Source organism: Sceloporus occidentalis, unplaced genomic scaffold (genome assembly GCF_023333645.1).
Source record: "Sceloporus occidentalis isolate IW3139 unplaced genomic scaffold, rSceOcc1.0.p SCAF_1, whole genome shotgun sequence".
NCBI classification, from domain to species: Eukaryota; Metazoa; Chordata; class Lepidosauria; order Squamata; family Phrynosomatidae; genus Sceloporus; species Sceloporus occidentalis.
This window is the reverse complement of record NW_028316981.1, coordinates 190,188,059-190,207,162: the sequence shown is the minus strand read 5'-3', so window position 1 is coordinate 190,207,162 and position 19,104 is coordinate 190,188,059. Positions and strand designations below refer to the sequence as shown.

The following is a 19,104-nucleotide window of genomic DNA, read 5'->3' as shown; positions in this document are numbered from 1 at the left end:
CTACACAGAAACCTTACAAGGCAGGGTTTAGTGTGGGGGGGAGTAAATTAAGCCTAATCTGCATCTACACCGCAGAATGAAATCCCAGGATTCCATAGGATGGAGCCATGATAGTTAAAGAAGTGTCAAACTACATTAATTCTGCAGTGTAGCTGCAGCCCTTGAATTTTTATTGATATAGTGATCAGTTAGTACTGGAAGTTGAGAACTTGATAATTAAACTCTTTGAATTAGTTCTGTCACTTATGTATATTTTTAATTCTAGAATGAGCTGGAGAACGTGAAGTGAAGTTTGAAATTGTTTTCGAACTTCACTTATAGACTTAGTGCAAATTATGGAAGATTACATAGGATAACTTGAAATAACATCCATGTATCCAACATTAATTTATTTGAATGTAAAGGTAGCCTGTTTTGTACTGTATTTAAATACAGTTTTTAAAAAATAAATCAGACACTGAAATGATACTGGCGAGCCAGTGGAAGAATAACCCCATTGTGTACACCTAGAATTCAGACTAGCTCAAAGGTTGACATGCCACTGCAGACATAGCTTTGCATCCAATCATTTTATTCTGCTTATAGAAGGGTCTTGTTAGTGGAAGAGAGTGGGAAATTTATTCTTGTCCATTTCCTAGGCTGCCACTCCCTTATATTCTATCCTACAAAGTCCAGATCCTCTAGATTTTGAGTGGTGAAGGGGACAGCAGACGAAATAGGGGAAAGACCTGCCTTGCAAGTAGAAGTCTGCTCATGCAACATTGGACTTGATCCATACATCCTCTCACCCATGACAAAATCTCAGTATTTATTCCAGATATCATGTTGTAAAATCACAAGCTGTGTAAACCCCAAACAATTATACATTAGTGAAGACAATTTACATTCATAGCATATCAGACTCTCACCTAAAATCCCACCCTCATACATCTAGGACCTGTTTCAACTGAGTAATCAGAAACCTCAGCATCTTTGAATTTAACTATGTGGCCTGGCCTGTTTTTTAGCAACTTGATGACCAATGTTGAGTCAGGTTTCATGTTTCCAGTTTTGAGACAAAGCAATTACATATCCTGTTTTCAGGCTCTTCTAATTATTGCTCTTGGGATATGTGTATAGCATGTTTTGTAGGGACAACTGGGGTTTAGCAAGAGACATTATTTCATCCATTTGTGAAGTAATTCACAGCATGACTACGCATTGCTTTATATCATACTTTGCATTATTTCCGTTTTGTGAGAGAGGGAGGATGGGAAGAAGAGAGGGAGGTGGATGGGAAGGTAGGCAGGCAAGCTTGGAAAAGTTATATTTTGACCATGTTGACTACATAATTCTGGGAGTTGTAGTTCAAAAATGTAACATTTCTGGAAAGAAGCATGTATTGTCTTCCCATCAGATCTCTTTGTCATGTTCTGATTAATGCAGAATAGCATGATGCCTGAGGAGGAAATAAAGAGGCTCCCCCTCCCGTTTCTGTTTGATAGATAAAGTGCCAGAAGTAATTAGGTGAGACAAAGCTGCAGTCCCCAGTAGGAGTGAAACACTTTATCTATAATGAGGAACTTGCTGTTCAGGCTTTGTGCAGCTTCATTCTGATTAACTGGCAACCAAGTTAACATTATAGTGCATTCCCATGGCAATGCTAAGGAAAGTTATCTTCCTGAATAAATGTCACAAGGGGATGTGATGAGTTAGTACTGTACTGAATTAGATAGTGCTAAACATTGTGTTCAGCAAGTCAGTTTGTAGCCCATACAACTTAATTTGTTTTGTTTCTCAGTCCTTGTGTTGTTGTTTCCCTTCATGTCCTTTCTGACCTATGGTAACCTTAAGGTCAACCCATCATGGGGTTTTATTGGCATGATTTGTTCAGAAGGTGTTTGCCATTGCCTTTCTCTGAGTGTTTTGAGCAGTTAAAAAACAGGATTCCCTCTGAACAACAGGAAGGAATACAACCATTTCTTAAAATCCCAGTTCTTTTTCCCCCTTTTTCTCCCCCAGGTCACTCCATGCATGCCGCTTGACATCAGGACTTGGAAAAGTTACTTTTTTGAATCACAACTTCCAGAACTGCTCAGTGAGCATGGTACAGTAGCTGAGGAATTAGGGAGCCATCATCCAAAAACATAACTTTTCCAAACTGTGATGGATGTAGGTGAGGAGAGATGTTCATTTCATCCATTTCCATGTCAAGCAGGGATTTGATTCCCTGATTTCCCAGATTCATAACCCAACACTATTTTCACTGTGAAGTCGAAGGTTTTCATGGTCGGCATCCATCGTTTTTGTGGGTTTTTCAGGCTATGTGGCCATGTTCTAAAAGAGGAACAAACTCTTCTAGAACATGGCCACATAGCCCGAAAAACCCACAAAAAACTATTTTCACTGTTTCAAGGAAACAAAGCTGTTCCAAAGAAAAACAAAGCTCACATATTATCTCACTCTATTTCAAGTATACTCAAATACTTATTGTGCTCCTCTGTTGATATAAAAACAATTTACAGAAATGAAGCAGTGGATTGCAGGCATCAAACTTGAATGAAGCCCAGAAACTATTAAAACAGGAGTATCACTTCAAACTGAACCAGCCAATCAATAGAATCATAAGAGCAATCTAAGCTCTCATGAAAGGCCAGTTCTGAATTTGCCTCATCCATCCTAACCAACTAAGGGAGGTTAGGATGGATGAGGCAGACTCATCAGCTGGCTGTATGCTGTGAAAGGACTCATGGGCATTTGTAAACACTTTGTAAAAAGAAGCCTCTATGTCAGATGCATTATTAACTGAGGCTTCCATGTGCAGTCCATGATTGACTCAATGTAGAACTTTATCTCCCAGGGCTCCCAGGAACTGCTCTTGGAACGGAAGGGGCCTGGAATGAGTGAGGGATGAGTTCTCAAAAATCTCCTCCTCTCTGGAACGGACAGGGAACGGAAGGGCAGGGAACAAAATGAGTGAGGGACTCTGTGTGCAGTAAAACGCGCCCCCCACTCATTCCGTTCCCTTCCTGGCTTCTTTGGGACCATTCTCGTCACGTCTCTCTTTGATAGATAAAGACAAGTGTTTTTTTTTTTTAAATTGTATTGAAGTTCAAAACTCGATAGAATTGAGCAGATAAAGACACAAACTTAAACTTACTCATTATTTTCTGTGGGAAAGGAATGACCTGTTTCATGGTCTTGTTTATGTTCATATTCCTCTTTCATCTCCTTAACCTTAATGATTAAATTTACTTACCTAAAGAATGTTTTTAGATATTTATTCTTGATCTATAACAAAAGGATGAGGCATATGCTTTATTATGGGAATTGTACTGTCAAGTATATATCATTTGTTGTTCCAGAGTAGGAAACAGAGTAATTAAGTAGGCCTTATTGTACTAGAACATTGCATGCATGTAGCTTTTGTGCAAGTGTTACTTTTGAATATACAGTGGAGCCTCGGGTTACGAAAATAATCCGTTCCGCGGCCGCTTTCGTAACCCGAACGGCTTTCGCAAGCCGAATCCCCATAGCCGCTAATGGGGAAAAGCCGCGATTTGGTGTAAAATCGCGGCAAAAAGCACCAAAAGTTTTTTCGGGACCCGAAAAAACGTTCGTAACCCGGATCAATAATTTCCAATTGGATTTTTTCGGGTCCCGAAAAATTCGTAACCCGGGTATTTCGTATCCCGAGGTTCCACTGTAGTTTTATGAAGTCAGTTTTATGCTGTACTTTATGAGCTATTGTAAGGTACTGAAAGGTGATCAGCACTGTAAAAATCATCTGGCTCGATATCACTTTAACTGTCATGCTCAAATTTGTTTTAAAAGTGGAATAGTATATGGTTACAGTGAGTCTCACAGTTGTTTGTCAGTAGCATGGTATGATGTATGCAATCTATTTTTAACCAGTTCTGCATGTAGAGGACCATTCACCACTGTTAAATCCTAACTGTTGATACTTTACCTTGGTTAATTTGAAAACACACATGAATCCTTGCAATTTTCTATATCAACATTTAGTCCAGATGAACTAGGATGTACTGATATGGGATTTCATAAGGATCATACTAATTATTGTCAACTGGTACAAAACCATCCATTATTTCTGTTCTTGTTTGCAAAACAGCAACTCAGTAAACTAAACTGATTTCAGGTTGACTTGACTGGTTCCACAAAAAGAGGAAGAATCAAGATTGACCAAGTAACATTTTTTACTGGATCAGGCACACAGTGGTTGGCCAGTTACAGAACTTTTAGTAAGGCGTGGGAATGTAGCTTCCTGTAACAATTTAAACTCTAAAGGCCAAACTCATTTAGTTTGGTAAAAGGATGTGGTAAGGGCAGCAGCGTGAGCAGGTTCTGGATGCTGGAGAGGGAGAGTTCAACAACACTATAATTCGCTGTCCAGGCTCATGACAAATAACTGTGCCTCTGAAGCTCTGTCCCATTTCAAGGGAGTTTCCTGAGACCCTGAATATCAATGATATATCAGCCTTATTTTTCAGGCTTTCAATATAATCATAATTCTTTCAAACCATTCCACTTATTGCAGCCTACTCTGAGATTTTTAATTTTACATAGACTTTCTTTTTTAAAAAAAAAATGACTCAGATATAGCCAAGAGTTTCATGACGTTCAAATAGGAATCTTTTCTTGCACTAACATGTATTTCTAAAGTTGTGAAACACAAGTTGAGTCTCCTTTAACCAAAACTTTTTTCATGGGTGGCTGAGATACTGATACCTTTGCTTTCTGTTAGTTCAGTATACACAAACTTTGTTCCATCCACAAAATTATTAAAAATATAAAATTACCTTCTGGCTATGTATATAAGGTGTATGCAAAACATAAATGAATTTCATGTTCATACTTGGATCCCATCTCCAGGGTATCTCATTATGTATATGCAAATATTCCAAAATCCAAATAAATAAATAAATCTGAAATCCAAAACACTTCTTGTCTGAAGCATTTCAAATAAGGGAACTCAACCTGTAGCATCTTATTTAGAGAGAATGTGCAAAAATTACTACTGTTGTGTCTTAACATTTTGGTTTTGATTATTTTTTAATCAAAATGTTTTTGTGCTTCATCACCAATTTTACTGTTTTGTTTTTTCTGTCTTTACCTTCCTCTCCATTCATGCAGTCAAACCTTGGGGAAGAGCAGACACTTACGGTAGGCAGCAACTAGTTTTTTATTTTGTGAGAAATCTAGAGATAACTTGCTTCTAAAATGTGTTCGTGTGTAGTGATATAATTGCAAATCTGGAAATTTCAGTCCCAGATTTAATTCTCAAATTTTCCTTTTTTAAAAATATATTTATTTTAATAGGAAATGAATGTGTATACTCAAGGTCTTTAATGTCAGGCTGGTCATAGTCACCAAGCCAAAAAAGGACACTTGTCCCTATATTCCCCTTTCTCAGTTTGTACCCAAGAGATTCTCCATGGCCCTCTTCCTGCAGGTTATGTGTCTTGGCCCCTTTGGCCCCTTCCTCTGAACAGACCTTAGGAAAGTTGTTATTTTTTTACCTCATTTCTCACAATCTGTGTTAGCATGCCCATGCTGGTTGAACAATTTTGAAAGCTGTAATCCAAAAAGTAACTTTCCCAAGATCTCTACTTGAATAGTATCCAAGAAGCCTCTCTTATCTCGCTTGCAATGAGAAAAGGAAACCTGATCTTTGGAAAGGAAATTCTGCAAGTGATGTGGAAGGGAGACTCATGGAATTACTATTCAGCCAAGAAGCCCCAACTGCTTCATCTGACCAGTGGTGAATACCACCACAGCCTACTCAGCTGTGAAAACCACTGGATGACCTTGGGCAAGTCATATCGACTCAGCCTAGGGGAAGTCAAGAAACCTCCTCTGGAAAAAATATTGCCACGAAAACCCCATGATAGGTTCGCCATAAATTGGAAATGACTTGAAGTTCAGTGGGTCTATTTTTGTCAATGCTAAGAGATTTAAGCCTACCATAGCTTTGATACTCAAGTACAGATGACTTGGTGCTTTTCTTTATAGTTCTGAATGGCCCATTCATTACAGCCTTTTCTTTTAAAATATTTGGTATAGGTGGGAGAATAAACTACAATAAGTAGACCTTACTTTTCTTCATTTTTTAATACATTTAGGTGTCTCCAAATCAGATGAATCTAGCTTCCTAACACTGAACAAAGATCTGCTGTCAACCCATTTTGTGCTGGCCAGAAGTTATTTTCTATTGATAAATACACTACAGCTGTTTTGTAAACTCTAACTGTTGCTCTGTTCTTTAATTTATTCTTATGGAAGAAGCTTCCAGGCCTTACTGATTAACAGTGGCATGGGACAGACTGCCCAAAAAGGGTTGCTTCTCGGCACCTGTTTTTACACCTGAGGAAAGCCACAGCCGCCAAATCATGCAGCTTCCTGCCAGTGGGAAAAAACCCACAAAAAGTAGGTTCCTCTCAAGCTGTGGCGGTGGTGTAACAAATATCACGGCGCATGTATGCAGGGAAACACCATTGTTACGCCCTCATCACGTGCCAGGGTTGTGGGGCGTGTGGGCGCTCCGTCCCCAGGCAACCCTAGCATGTGATGAGGGCATCGGAAAGGCCGGTTTGTACCAGGCCTGTGATACCCGAATAAACCTGAACTACCTCTCTGATTACTTGGGAACAGTGGCCTTGTATAAGCTTCAAAAAAGAAAGAAAGAAAGAACAAAAGACTCTTTTTATACATCTTTCCCCCACATATATTTATTCAGTCTTTAGGTTTTCTGCAATGAATCATTACAGTGTGCCCATGTCATACGCGGGTGTGATATACGCGGCTTTCAGCATATGCTGAAAGCTGCACCGGAATAAGTGGCACTGTGCGCCGGAAAGAGCAATGGCGCGTGCTCTGCCGCCACAAGCACAAGCCCCATTACTTTTAATGAGGCTTGAACATGCATGGAATTTCCCTTAAGCTGGGAGAGTGGGTCTGGAATGGATCCCCCGCATAAGAGAAGGGATCGCTGTACTTATTTGTCTCTGACTAAGTGGGATTTAGGTCTATATGAGAGCTTTGTGACAAAAACCACCAAATATTATGTAGCCAATTACTTTAATACTTTTAATATTTAGTGTATTTTCCCCAGTTTCAAAGAATTGTACTACATATTATGAGACACAGAATTACCAAATTTGTGTTTACCTCCTTATTCAGATCACCCTTTCCCCTGTTATCATGGCTATGTTATATACGCTCGTCTTTCCACATTAGCTGGGGTTAGGGGCACAAGACCCCCATAAATGTGGAAAAACCACAAATGACAAAACACTATGTTTTTACCCAAGATAACACCTCTCTAGGAATGTCTGGGTCCTCCAGTGCAGCTCTGTGGTCAACATCTGCCAGACATAGACCACTGAATTGCACTGAAGGAGTTGCAAATGCCTAGTGGAGTGTCCTCTCTAGGAATCTCTAGGTCTTTCAGTGTGACTTTTGATTAAAGTTGACCATAGAGTTGTGCTGGATGACCTAGATATTCCTAGAGAGAACATATTAATAAAATCCATGAATAATCAAATCCACAAAAGTCAGAGCTGCAAATGTGGAGAGACAAGTGTATAAATAAAAATAATTAAAGTAACAATAAAACACAAATAAAATCACTCTGTTTCTCAATATATTTGAAATGTCTAGGGCAGTGATGGCAAACCTTTTTAAGGTTGCGTGCCAGGGGCGGGGCTTCTACCCCCAGGATGGGGGCTGGGTGCCAGGGTGTGGCATGGCTTCCGCCCCCTTTTCAGAGGGAGGGAGCCTCTGGCTCCTCCCCCGGCGTTTGCCGGCCCCTGAGGGTCCCTCCTGGGGCCGTCAGAGGCCAGCAAAAGGGCCGTGGAGGACGGTGCGCTGTCCTCCGGCCTTTGCCAGCCCCTGAGGGTCCCTCCTGGGGCTGTCAGAGGCCGGCAAAAGGGCCCTCGCCCTTCCTTCGCTCGCCACGAAAGGGCTCCATGGAGCCCTTTCTCGGCGAGCGAAGGCAAGCCGGGAGGAGGAGGAGGCTGGGCATGCGTCCCAGCCCCCTCCTCCTCGGCCACTTAGGTGGGTCCAAGGATACTTCCCAACAAATCCTGCTGTTTTTAGAAGTACAAACCTCCTGTTTTAAAAAGTTGTACACTAATTTGTTCTATTCGACAACCATCTCTTTCACAGTTCCACACTCTTTCCAGGATTTAGCTTCAGTTTATTGGCCTTCTACCAATCTTTTATCACATCTAACAAATGCAGAAATCATCTTGGGAACATTATTTTTAACTACTGCTCCCAGAATCCTCTAGTAGCAGTTCTGGCTAGGGGATTCTAGGAGTTGTGATCCAGGAAGCAGCTTTTCCAAGCTCTTGTTCAACACCTCAACAGCCTTGCCTTACCAAGAGCAATAACAGATTTGGGTTGTCAGCATACAGATGGCACCACGGAGATTATCAAATGGAGAAAAAGGATAGGAGAGAAACAGGAAGCTCTTGTCTTTATCACACTATTGCACTGTCCTGCTCACCTCTATTGAGGGCAGCACAGCAGGGGAATATACCAAGGAGTAGTCCAGAGTTCAGTCCAAGAGTCACACAATACCTGTTTCTCACTGTTTCTCCCTCAGCAATGTCCTGAGCTTGGTCTGGGACTTCTGATCCAAGCAGCCCCAGAGTCTGAGTCTTCTGACTATGCCTCTAAATCAGGGCCAGGGCCAGGGCAGACCATGATGTCCTGTGACAGCCCACTGATTCCAATCTTCTCCCGTCAGTGAAGTGGAATGGTCCCATAACTTATTCATGGAAGTTTCTCTTGAATAAAAAGTTACAGGACCATTCCTCTTCATTGACAGGAAAAGGATGGGATGAACAGGATGTTGCGGGACATCGCGTGATGATCTTCATGCAATCATGCGATAAGGATGGAAACATGCCATTTCTCTCCCGTTCTTTTTCTCCGTTTGATAATCTCCTTTGTTCCAACAACACAAATGAATGCAACCCAGCAGCTTCATTTGGATGTTTAAAAGCAGGGGGATAGGATGGAGCCAGATGGTGGGACTACACAAATCTTCATCTAACTGAAATCCTTTGGCCTCAAATATGAAGGAAACGTGGATGAGAGGTGTCATGGCTTTATAATGCAATGAAATATATTTCCTAAAAAGGACTCAAATAGTCTTTTTTTCTCTCACTGCATTAGACTAAACCATGTCTCCAGCGGGGTGGAAGTTCTGCATCTCTGCACAACAGTCTCATGAGAAACAGCATCTTCCAACTTATGATTCACACACTTGACCCACTTGCTGAAGGTATCACTATAAAGATAATGGTTTCCTGTTTGGTTTTTTCTGTGTGTTGATGCTGTTTCAAATTACCTTCTGCAGCTAGTGCTTCTTCTCTTCTGTTCTCTGAGGACACACTTCATAAATGCATATTTCCTCTTAAATCTCAAGTTAGGCGTGCACATCTATAAAACCTCATTTGTGAATATTTGTTTAAATGTCTGTTTTAATATAGTTCGTGCTGAAATCATTCCTTTCCCTTCAGCTAGGTTTAAATATGTAAATGTAGCCATGTATAATTTCTGTGCATGGGGAAGGGGGGTTCTTATGAGGTAATACCTGAGCTTTCTTACAGTTAAAATATGTCTTCTTGGAATAAGGCTTGCCTTTGTAAACGTTGCATTTCTCAACAAAACTGAAGTGTCTGTGTACTACAGATAACATTGATTGAAATTATTCCAAAAATTGCTGTTTTACTAGAAGCAGAAGGGAATCAGGTTCCATCTATAAACTTTTAAATTTTCTTATTAAAATGTAAGAGTGCCACAGCACTCTGAAACTAACATCTTATTTATCAGTTTTACTTTGAATTTAAAAAGTTAACATTAGGGCTCAAACAGACAGGCCAAAATAAAGCTGCTTCAGGCCACTTTGGAGGTATGCTGTTTAAATTATGCATGCATCCTAAGAGGCTGGAAGCTGCACCAAAGCCACGCTCCAGTCCTAAGCACAGCTTTGGTGCGGCTTCTGGCCTCTTAAGATGCATGTGTCATTTAAACAGCATACCTCCAAAATGGCCCAAAGCAGCTTTATTTTGGCCTGTCTATTCAGGCCCAATACTCAGAGTAAAAAGTGAGTGTGCTATTCTGTTGTCCTCTGTGTTCTGTGTTCTATGTTCTATCACCATGTCTGTGCTCAAAGAAGCACATCTATTGATATATTATCAGAAACAAATTTAGATGCCTTTGTGTTTTCAAAGTTGTGCTGCAGTCACTGAACATCCATACACAGCTGGTATTGAATGTGCCAATAATAACAACTTTGTCATTCGAATGTTGTTGTTTTTATAAAATTTTAATGAATTACAAGTGACTGAACAGTATCCTGACATCTTAAATGAGTAGCAAGACATCTGACCTGGTTTTATGACTTGCAGCCTCATTCTTATTCCATTGTTCAAGGCATATCTGAGCATTCAGTCTCTATCAGCACTAAAGCAACACTCAGAGTAAATGCAGTGTATTGTTGGAGTAGCTTTTATTAATTACATAGTTTATTACATAGGCACACTTTTCAATTTCTATGTTGTTATAAAAAGATTTAGATGGAAATTTCAGAAATTCAGTTCCAGCATTAAGGCTCAAGTAGTTTTACTACTCATGACTAATACAGAAAGATTTTTCTTCAAGTTAGTTGTGAAAATGCCACTATCTTTTTGTAAAGTATACATAAAAAGAAAAGAAGACAAGAGTGAAAGAGTGAAAGAAAGACAAAGACGTAAAGGGGAGGAAGTTAGTTTAAAGTTATTGCCTAGTTTCCAATTTAAGTAACATGTAGATAGCACCTAATTCTGTGAGTATACATTTGGTTTTCACAGTACTTGCGTCAGTAGACCCTGGAGACCTCAGCCTGCCTATTGCCAGCTTGGTTACTCATGCAGTGAGTTCCTTCTGATCTTGAATATATGTATAGTAACAAACACATGGTGCACGTTAACCAGATTATCAAATCAGATGCCAGTAGTGGTTCAAATTCTGTAGCAAAGGAAGCACCATTTCCACAGAACTGCTTGCTCAGTATGGTGAAGGCAGTGGGGGTCACTTTCCCTGTCAGCTTCAATCCTGCCCCCATTGTTTGAGAGCAATGGGAAGGAAAATAACCATGCCAGCTTATCTGATGTAATTCAGCACCTAAAATATATAGGTACATAACAAAAATATTGAATGAGGTTTTGAATCCTGGGGTTCTAATCTGCCCCTGACAGGCCCTTGATATTTTCAGCCCTACAATCAGAAAAACACTGCTAGTATGTGAGTGTATTGCAGATTTTTGAACCACCAGTGTTAACCTCAGGGTAAAAATCATCTGCACTTGCTGCTATTCTTGTTGCTGTTGTGTGTTGTTGTGTTGTGTCATTTCCGACTTATGGCAGCCCTACCACAGGGTTTCCTTGACTCAATTTATTCAAAGGGGGTTTGCCTTTGTCTGAGAGTGAGGGAATATGACTTACTCAAGCTCATCCACTGAGTTTCCATGGTTGAGTGAGGATTTGAACCCTGGTCCCCTGAATCCTAGTCCAGTGCTCAAATCACTAGACCAAGTTGGCTCTTTCTTGGTGTGCTCACAGTGAATTCACTTATGGAGCAACCTGTAAATATTGTGAGTGAATTAATAATTGAATACGAAATATGGCAACAGAGAAAATTAATGAAAAGGTGCCACTGTGACACTTTTGAACTAAATAGCCTAAATATACATTCTAATATTGAGTATGTCTACATTGAAAATTGGATGCTTATTTCACTAAGATTAATTATACTTTGATGTTTAAATGTACATTACATTATTGCACTAAAAGCCTTACTAAAATGATGAAAAATCCAATCCATATTTTATATCTCCTCCCTGTTTTTCCCCTTTTAAGCTCTAGAAAAAAGAAAGCCCCATTTTTCATCCACCCACCCACTGAAAATAAATGACTGAAAGTTATACACACACAGGAAATATGCATGAAACAATTTTGGTGATAAGATAGCAATAAGAGAGGTAGAAGTAAGAAAGCACAATTAGTAGTCCAGCGGAACTAATTCTTAAATATAAATCAAACAACAAAGAACACAAAATATTTCACCTGGCATGAGATTGTAAAGGAGGAGCCTTAGGGTTACCTTAAGTCAGAACTTGAAGGCACACAATAACTACTATTACAATTACTACTACTACTATTACTAAAACAGCAGCACTATAAAAGCTCTCCTTTTGTTAACAATCAGTTCCTAAAGGCTTCCTGAAACACAAAGGATTTCACCTGCAGCCAAAGAGACAGTAAAGGAGAAATTATCCTAACCTCCTTAAGGAGGGAGTCCAAAGTCTGGTAGCAGCCCAAGAGAACGTACTGCCCACATTCCCATCAAATATGCCTGTAAAGGCAATGGGATAAAGAGAAGTAACTCATCTGAAGATCTTAGAGCTCGTATGGTAAGATATGGTTCTTCCAACAGCCCGGACCTTTAGAGGTCTCCAGCAGTACTGTCAGTTGTATTTGGAAACAGACCATACTACACAACCAGTTCACAGTAAAAGAGTAAACCAATAAACTTGGCTAATCAATTCTGTAAGTGTAATGCAGATTCTCAAGGGTAGATACTACAGGTTATTTCTCCTCAAGTGTGATTGTTGACTTATTTCACAGTGCTGGTTTTTAAAAACATGTCCTTCGATATATAGAAACTGTAGACCCTGTTTGAGAAAGATACAACACCTACAGTTTCAGAAATAGATACACCTGCAGGAAGAAAAGCTGCCACTGCAGCTAAATAGTCCCTCAGATATTTGCAAGTTCATCCGTTCTTCAGAAGGAAATTAAAAACCTTCCCACCTCAGCTCTTGTCAAGGAGAACTTAGTATATCTGTTCTTGTCTTTGCACCATTCTCTGTGTTTCAGTACCAACGTATTTTTGTTAGAACTATATTAAGGTATACCACTTCAGTATGATACAGAAGCATATATTTCATTTTTTTTTAATGCAAACATTTAAAAACAACAGTGGCTACAGTTGATTGAAAATACCAATTTAAAAAGCATAAACAGTCGGCCCTCCACTTTCGCGGGTTTAACATTCGTGGATTTGATTATTTGGGAGTTTTTCCCCATGATATGGCTATGAAAAATGCACCCATGCTCCTCCCCCCCCTCAAGCTTTTCCCCTCAGGGAAAAAAGCCCAGGAGAGAGTAGTAGGGACAGACATGCACCTGCCCCTCTTGCCTCCCCCCATGCTTTGGCCAGCTGGGGGAAGCCAGCCAAATCACCAGGGAAAGAGGAGCACATGTACATTCACCTCACAACTTCCCCCACATATCTGTGTTTTTTCCACTTTTGAGGGGGTCTTGTGCCCCTAACCCCCACAAATGTAGAGGGCAGATTGCATACTCGACTATAAGTTGACCTCATGTATAAAATGAGGTCAGGTTTGGGGCCAAAATTATGGATTTTGATATGACCTATGGATAGGTCAAGGGTAAACCCAGAGGCATGTATCAAAGGATGTAAGGGACAAAGCAAAGGAACACAATGTCAAAGAACATACAAATTCCAGCAGGCATAACTGAGGCAGGATGGATGAGAATAGAGGGGGATGAGTACTTCCAAGAAAGATTACACTCTTGTCTTTCATGAGAGGATGGTTTCTTTTTTATATAAGAGTTAAAGTACAGTACCTAAATTGACCCATGGATAAGATGACTCAGGGTTTTTTGGGGTGGGAGGGAATTGACCTAAATCAAGGGTATTCCTGGGTACCCAAACAGACATTCACGTGAACTGAAATGCTTGTTTTGAGTACCTGTCAGTCCCCCCTTGTTTGCAAAAAAGAAAAAGAAAAGAAAAGAAAAAGAAAAGGAGCCAACACAAATATAAGGTTAGAAATTAATTAATCTGTTCAGGACGAGTAGTGGAAACTTGTATGCTTAATTTGTACATCTAGTTGTATGTCAAAATCTGTTGGCATGCTGAAGTGTTTCACATACTTGGATGATGGTTGCTATGTGGCTATTTTACCACTGTAGCAGAATCCGCAGCAGGAGTGAGAATCACCTGCAGGGATAGTGTTTTGTGTGCCTATAATGCAAACTATTATCCTTGGACGTTTCCCATTCCTGGTTTAGATTAAGTGTGATATTGACAATTGCCACAATGTCCCTTGGAATATATTAAAGGGGAAAAACTTAATATCCTAACATTTTTCACCAGTACCTCTATTTAAATCACTATGCAGATAAAGTATGTGTGCCCTCCTAGAGGGACAGAAACTGGTTCTTTGGATGTTATTAACTTTCCAATTTGTATTTCATGGTGATTTAAAATATGCCATAGTTCGCTGATCCTCTGATTTGATTTTTCCAAGTGCTTTGAAATCAGAGAAAGCTGAAATGTTGCATTATCCAGTTAATAAAACTGTCAATTTATGATGGACTGCTAGTGAATGGTCATGAATGTCAAATTTTGTGCCTATTTCTGAACGTCACAAATGCTGAATGATACAAGATCCAGCGTGTGGGGTGTTTGCCTGATTTACTGCTGTTGATGCTGGGAAGGACAAAATGACTAGCAATTTGGGGCTAAAAATAACTTACATACAGTAGTAGCTTTTCCACAGACAGTATGTTGCAGTGAGGCACAACAGCAAGATGTGCTTGTCAATTTTAAGTTGCAGCCACAATGCACCTGTTAATTATGACCTCAGTGTTAAAATAACCTGAGTACTAGGTGGGGTGATAATTTATATTGTTTATAGTATGGTTTCATGATAAAATAAATGAAACAGAAATGTGTGTAATAAATAATAATAATAATAATTTTTATTTATATATATTCCGCCTATCCCTGCGGATCGAGGTGGGAGTACAGCACAGTTTTAAAATTGCAGTTAGTTAAAATACATTCTCATGATATAAAATCTTAAAACAATCAGCATCTAATTTCCCATACATGTTCCGAATGAAGTGTCATCTTAAAGCTGTTATAGCAGATCTGGGGGGTAGGCTCGCCCGAAGAGATCCATCTTGAGTGCCTTCTTGAAGGCATCTAAAGTGGTAATAAAATGGATCTCCTCCGGCAAGCCATTCCACAATTTGGGAGCCATAGCAGTAAATGCCCTATGGGAAGTAGATCTTAGTCTGGTCTTTGGATAATCCAATAGATTCTTCCCAGTTATTCTGAGAGTGCGGGGTGGATTGTGTAGGGCCATGTAGAGCTTTAAAGGTAATAACCAACACTTTGTACAAAATCTCATCAGGATGTTTAATTTGCCCAGCCAAATGCAAAAATGCTATTGCATTGGATGACTGAATCGAATTGTTAGTTCTAACTACTGCAGGCCTATTAAATCAATGTGAACTTGACATCCAGTCAATTTAATGTGGCTGCTTTACTTGGAACAAACAAGTAGATTTAACCAATGTGCTGTAATAATCATGGGTTGAATCTAGAACTGTATTTAATGGTGTTGGGGAAAAACTTACAGGTAGTCCCACATAGAATAAACCCTACTGAACCAATGGAACCTATATAAATGTTGATTTATCAAGTTATCTCTGATTGAATAGATGTACTGCAGGTAGACCAAGGGTGGCCAAACATACTTAAGGTAAGAGCCACAAAACATGAACAAATGTCACACCCATGTTGTTATTGTTATTGTTACATGCACAAGCAAAAAAGAGAGTGATCTGGAAATGTTCCTGAAATAGGAACATTTCTTTAAAGAGAGCAGGCAAGAACTATTGAAACAATAGACTCAGAGCAAAATGATTGATGAGTGCTTCTATAATTACTTTTGAAGTGCTTCCATTACTAGGGAGAGAAATAACTTCGACAATTCTACTGTTCAGTTATTAGTCCCTAAATTCTCTGTTTTGATAGTCACTGGCAAATGCTCTAGTGAAAGACTACTAGAAGCTAGAGATGGGGAAGTGTCTATATGAACATTTAACATGTATTCTTAATTTCTAATTATTTAACTTCCCTGTGTTTCCATGTGAGAGTTCTTTTAATCATTCAGAACAAAAGTATGAAACAAGATCACATTCCCAGTTTGGGTGAACATTTTAGTTAAATAGTGGATAGTTTTCTTTTAATTGAATAGTGGATAGTGTTGGTTACATAATGCATTGCTTTTAGTACATTGTTGTTAAGAGGATATTGCTTAACTTTACAGAAGATTTTTCTGTCGGTTTCACAAATGGATGGTGCTCCTTGACACAGACATCTTTATCTCACTTATGAACTGCAACAGTAACAATAAATAATAATATGAAACTTCATATTATTTCTGTGAAAGTTTTGCAGTATGAAAAGAATTTGAGAAGAAGCGTTACTGTACAGAGGTCTTATTGTCAAGAGTAGGAATAGGTAATGTTTTATTCCCATCCCACTTGTATGTAAAGGAATGTGCTGTAGTAGTTACTTCACTGACATTCTATAAGAGAACCATATTGAAAACTGGCAGGATGGACAGTCTTGTTTGCTAAATAAACTGGCAGAAAATCAGTTTATCTAAGCCTCTTCTTTATTTGCACACTCCTGTTTACACTGGTTTGGAAGCATGGATGGAGGCACTGATATTATTCAGTGGGCTACATGAGGCACTGTTTTGTCACATGCTAAGCATACTGAAAGAACTGAAAAGAGAGGGAAAGTGACACAAAATCAGTAGGTCTAGTACGTATGGAAGAACCATGCTGGAATGGCAAATTATATAGTATCTTACTGTGCCAGGCTAAGTAGTCAGTAGGGTTCCTGCGAACAACTTTATTTATTTATTTATTTATTTGCCCACTAACAAAGGGATTCTCTGGGCAGATTGCAACAAGTTAAAAGAACACAATGTAATACAGTGCGCCCTTCCCTTACACGGGAATCCATTCCGGAACCACCCCCACTCCCTGTGTAAGGGGAAAAACCATGTATGCTCATGCCCCATTAAAAGTAATGGGGCTCATGCACGCGGCAGGGTGTGCACTGCGGGCGCACGCCCCTTTACTTCTTCCTGGCACACCAAGGCTTCTTCTGCCACAGGCTTGCAGCATATGCTGGAAGCCGTGTAAGCTGCACCCACATATAACACAGGTGCACTGCACAGTAAAATGTAACACACTTAATATGACACTGGAAAATACATAAAAACAGCCATTCATGGAATGTAAAATACCTGAGGGGAAAAAAGTTTTTTGTCCTGCTACCAGAAAGCTGGCTTTTCAGCCCCCTTTGGATTGGCATTCTAAGCCACATGATTGAGAGATCTGTCTTGATTATAGCTATCCACTGAACATCCTTCAGCTGGGGGATCTGAAAAACAGCATCTGGAAAGACTTCTAGCTCAAACTTGGAAACTGACTAAAATTCAGGGCAGCTAGGAAAGGACTGAAGCCACATTTGATTAGTTAGGAACTTTATAGCTCTATATAGAAGTAACTGAAATGGTTTCAAAGGCAGCTGCATGTATCATATGTTGCAGTGACCTAACCAGGAACTGGATGTAGCTCCTTGGACACTATTAGAACAGTGTGGGATTAGATCTGACAAGGAGTGATTCATAGATCATATCAGTAATTGGTAATCAGTCTGATGGCTTGGAAAAGAATAGGGTGAATTCATGTAAGACAGCCAAGTTCACAACTGCCATGCAACAGTAGTCCTAGTAGACCACAAGCTGAGCAACAACAACAAAAAATTGTATTGATTAGTCAGCTGACCGTATCAATAGAAGACAAAGTACAAGATACATAATGCAAAATCTAAATGTTAGAATATCAAAATACATACAAGGATAAAAAATTAATCACACCTAAAAACTCGTATAAAATTAACTAAAAAATTAAAACAAATACAAGTAAAAGTTAAATAAAAACAAATTATGTAAAACAAACTATAGTCTATAACAATCTATATCAGAGTGGGAAACAAGGAAGGAAGGGATAGTTGGAAATGTTTAAATGAACTCATCACCGTGGCATGGAACCCTGTTTTGCATGATAAATTTATCTGTCAGTCAAGCAGCTTTTATAATAAATTTTGCTACACAGCACACTAGATGTAAATTCTCACCGGAAAGGAAATAGGACAGTTTGACAGTAGTGTCCCAGTAGGTCAGTCTAACCAAAAATGGTTGTAAAAGGAGGGCTCTCTCATTATCATATAAGCAACAATCAAACAGGATGTGTGTAATGTCCTTGATGGCAGGAACACCAGAAATGCATGTTCTTTCTTGATAAGGTATTTTTTTGGAACCGTCCTGTTCTTACCATTGAGTTTAATTGCTCAAATCTAGTTCTGGTGAAGGCTGTTCCCTAGCTCTGTGTTATGAGTAACCTAAGATATTTTTCTAGGCCAAATACAGTTTTATTCTTAGCTAACCAATTTAAGGATTTGCAACCAGCCAATGATGCTATGTCTGATATCCCAGATCCTTTGTTTTATAGATTCCTGGATTGTGTGCCCAAATCCTAATTGGAAAAAAATTATGGATAGTTGACTAACCCAAAAATTAGAATTCCCAATAGCTAGTTGTTCTTGCTTGCAGAGTTTAGGGAATCTTCTTGAGTCCATTTTGGAGATTTTAAGACAGTAATTAAAAGCTGAGCATGAGTTAACAATCTGATGCAGCAGCTAAAAAAGCCAACGTGATTCTAGGCTGCATCAATATAATTCAAAAAGGATGTTGAGGGGAGGGGGGGGTGACTGAAATGGTGAAGGGTTTGGAAACCATGCCTTATGAGGAGTGACATAGGGAGCTGGGTATGTTTCTTGAAGAAGAGAAGGTTGGAGGTGGTATGATAGCCTTGTTTAAATATTTCAAAGGATGTCGTACTGAAGATGGAGCAAGTTTGTTTTCTGCACCTCCAGAGAATAGGACTGGGAGCAGTGGATTCAAACTTCAGAAAAAGGGATTCCACCCCAACATTAGAAAGAACCTTCCTGACAGTAAGAGCTGTTTAACAGTGGGGCACACTTGAGGCAGAAATAGCATGAAAAGCAAAGGGGTAGGTTCCTACATCACAAAAAAGAACAGCTCAACATATTTCAGCAAACATTTGCTTCAGAATTAACAGTATGTACATG

The 19,104-nt window shown here is 39.4% G+C and overlaps 1 protein-coding gene across 1 annotated transcript in view; it reads left to right on the top strand.

Annotated features, from left to right (window-relative positions):
• Positions 1 to 19,104, top strand: part of LOC149323141 (sodium/potassium/calcium exchanger 2-like) — a 99,902-nt gene that overhangs the window by 41,648 nt on the left and 39,150 nt on the right. The window contains exons 4-5 of the mRNA XM_089487835.1: positions 5,134 to 5,163; positions 9,184 to 9,292. Coding sequence (XP_089343961.1) covers positions 5,134 to 5,163; positions 9,184 to 9,292 — 139 coding nt within the window. The remainder of the gene's footprint in view (positions 1 to 5,133; positions 5,164 to 9,183; positions 9,293 to 19,104) is intronic.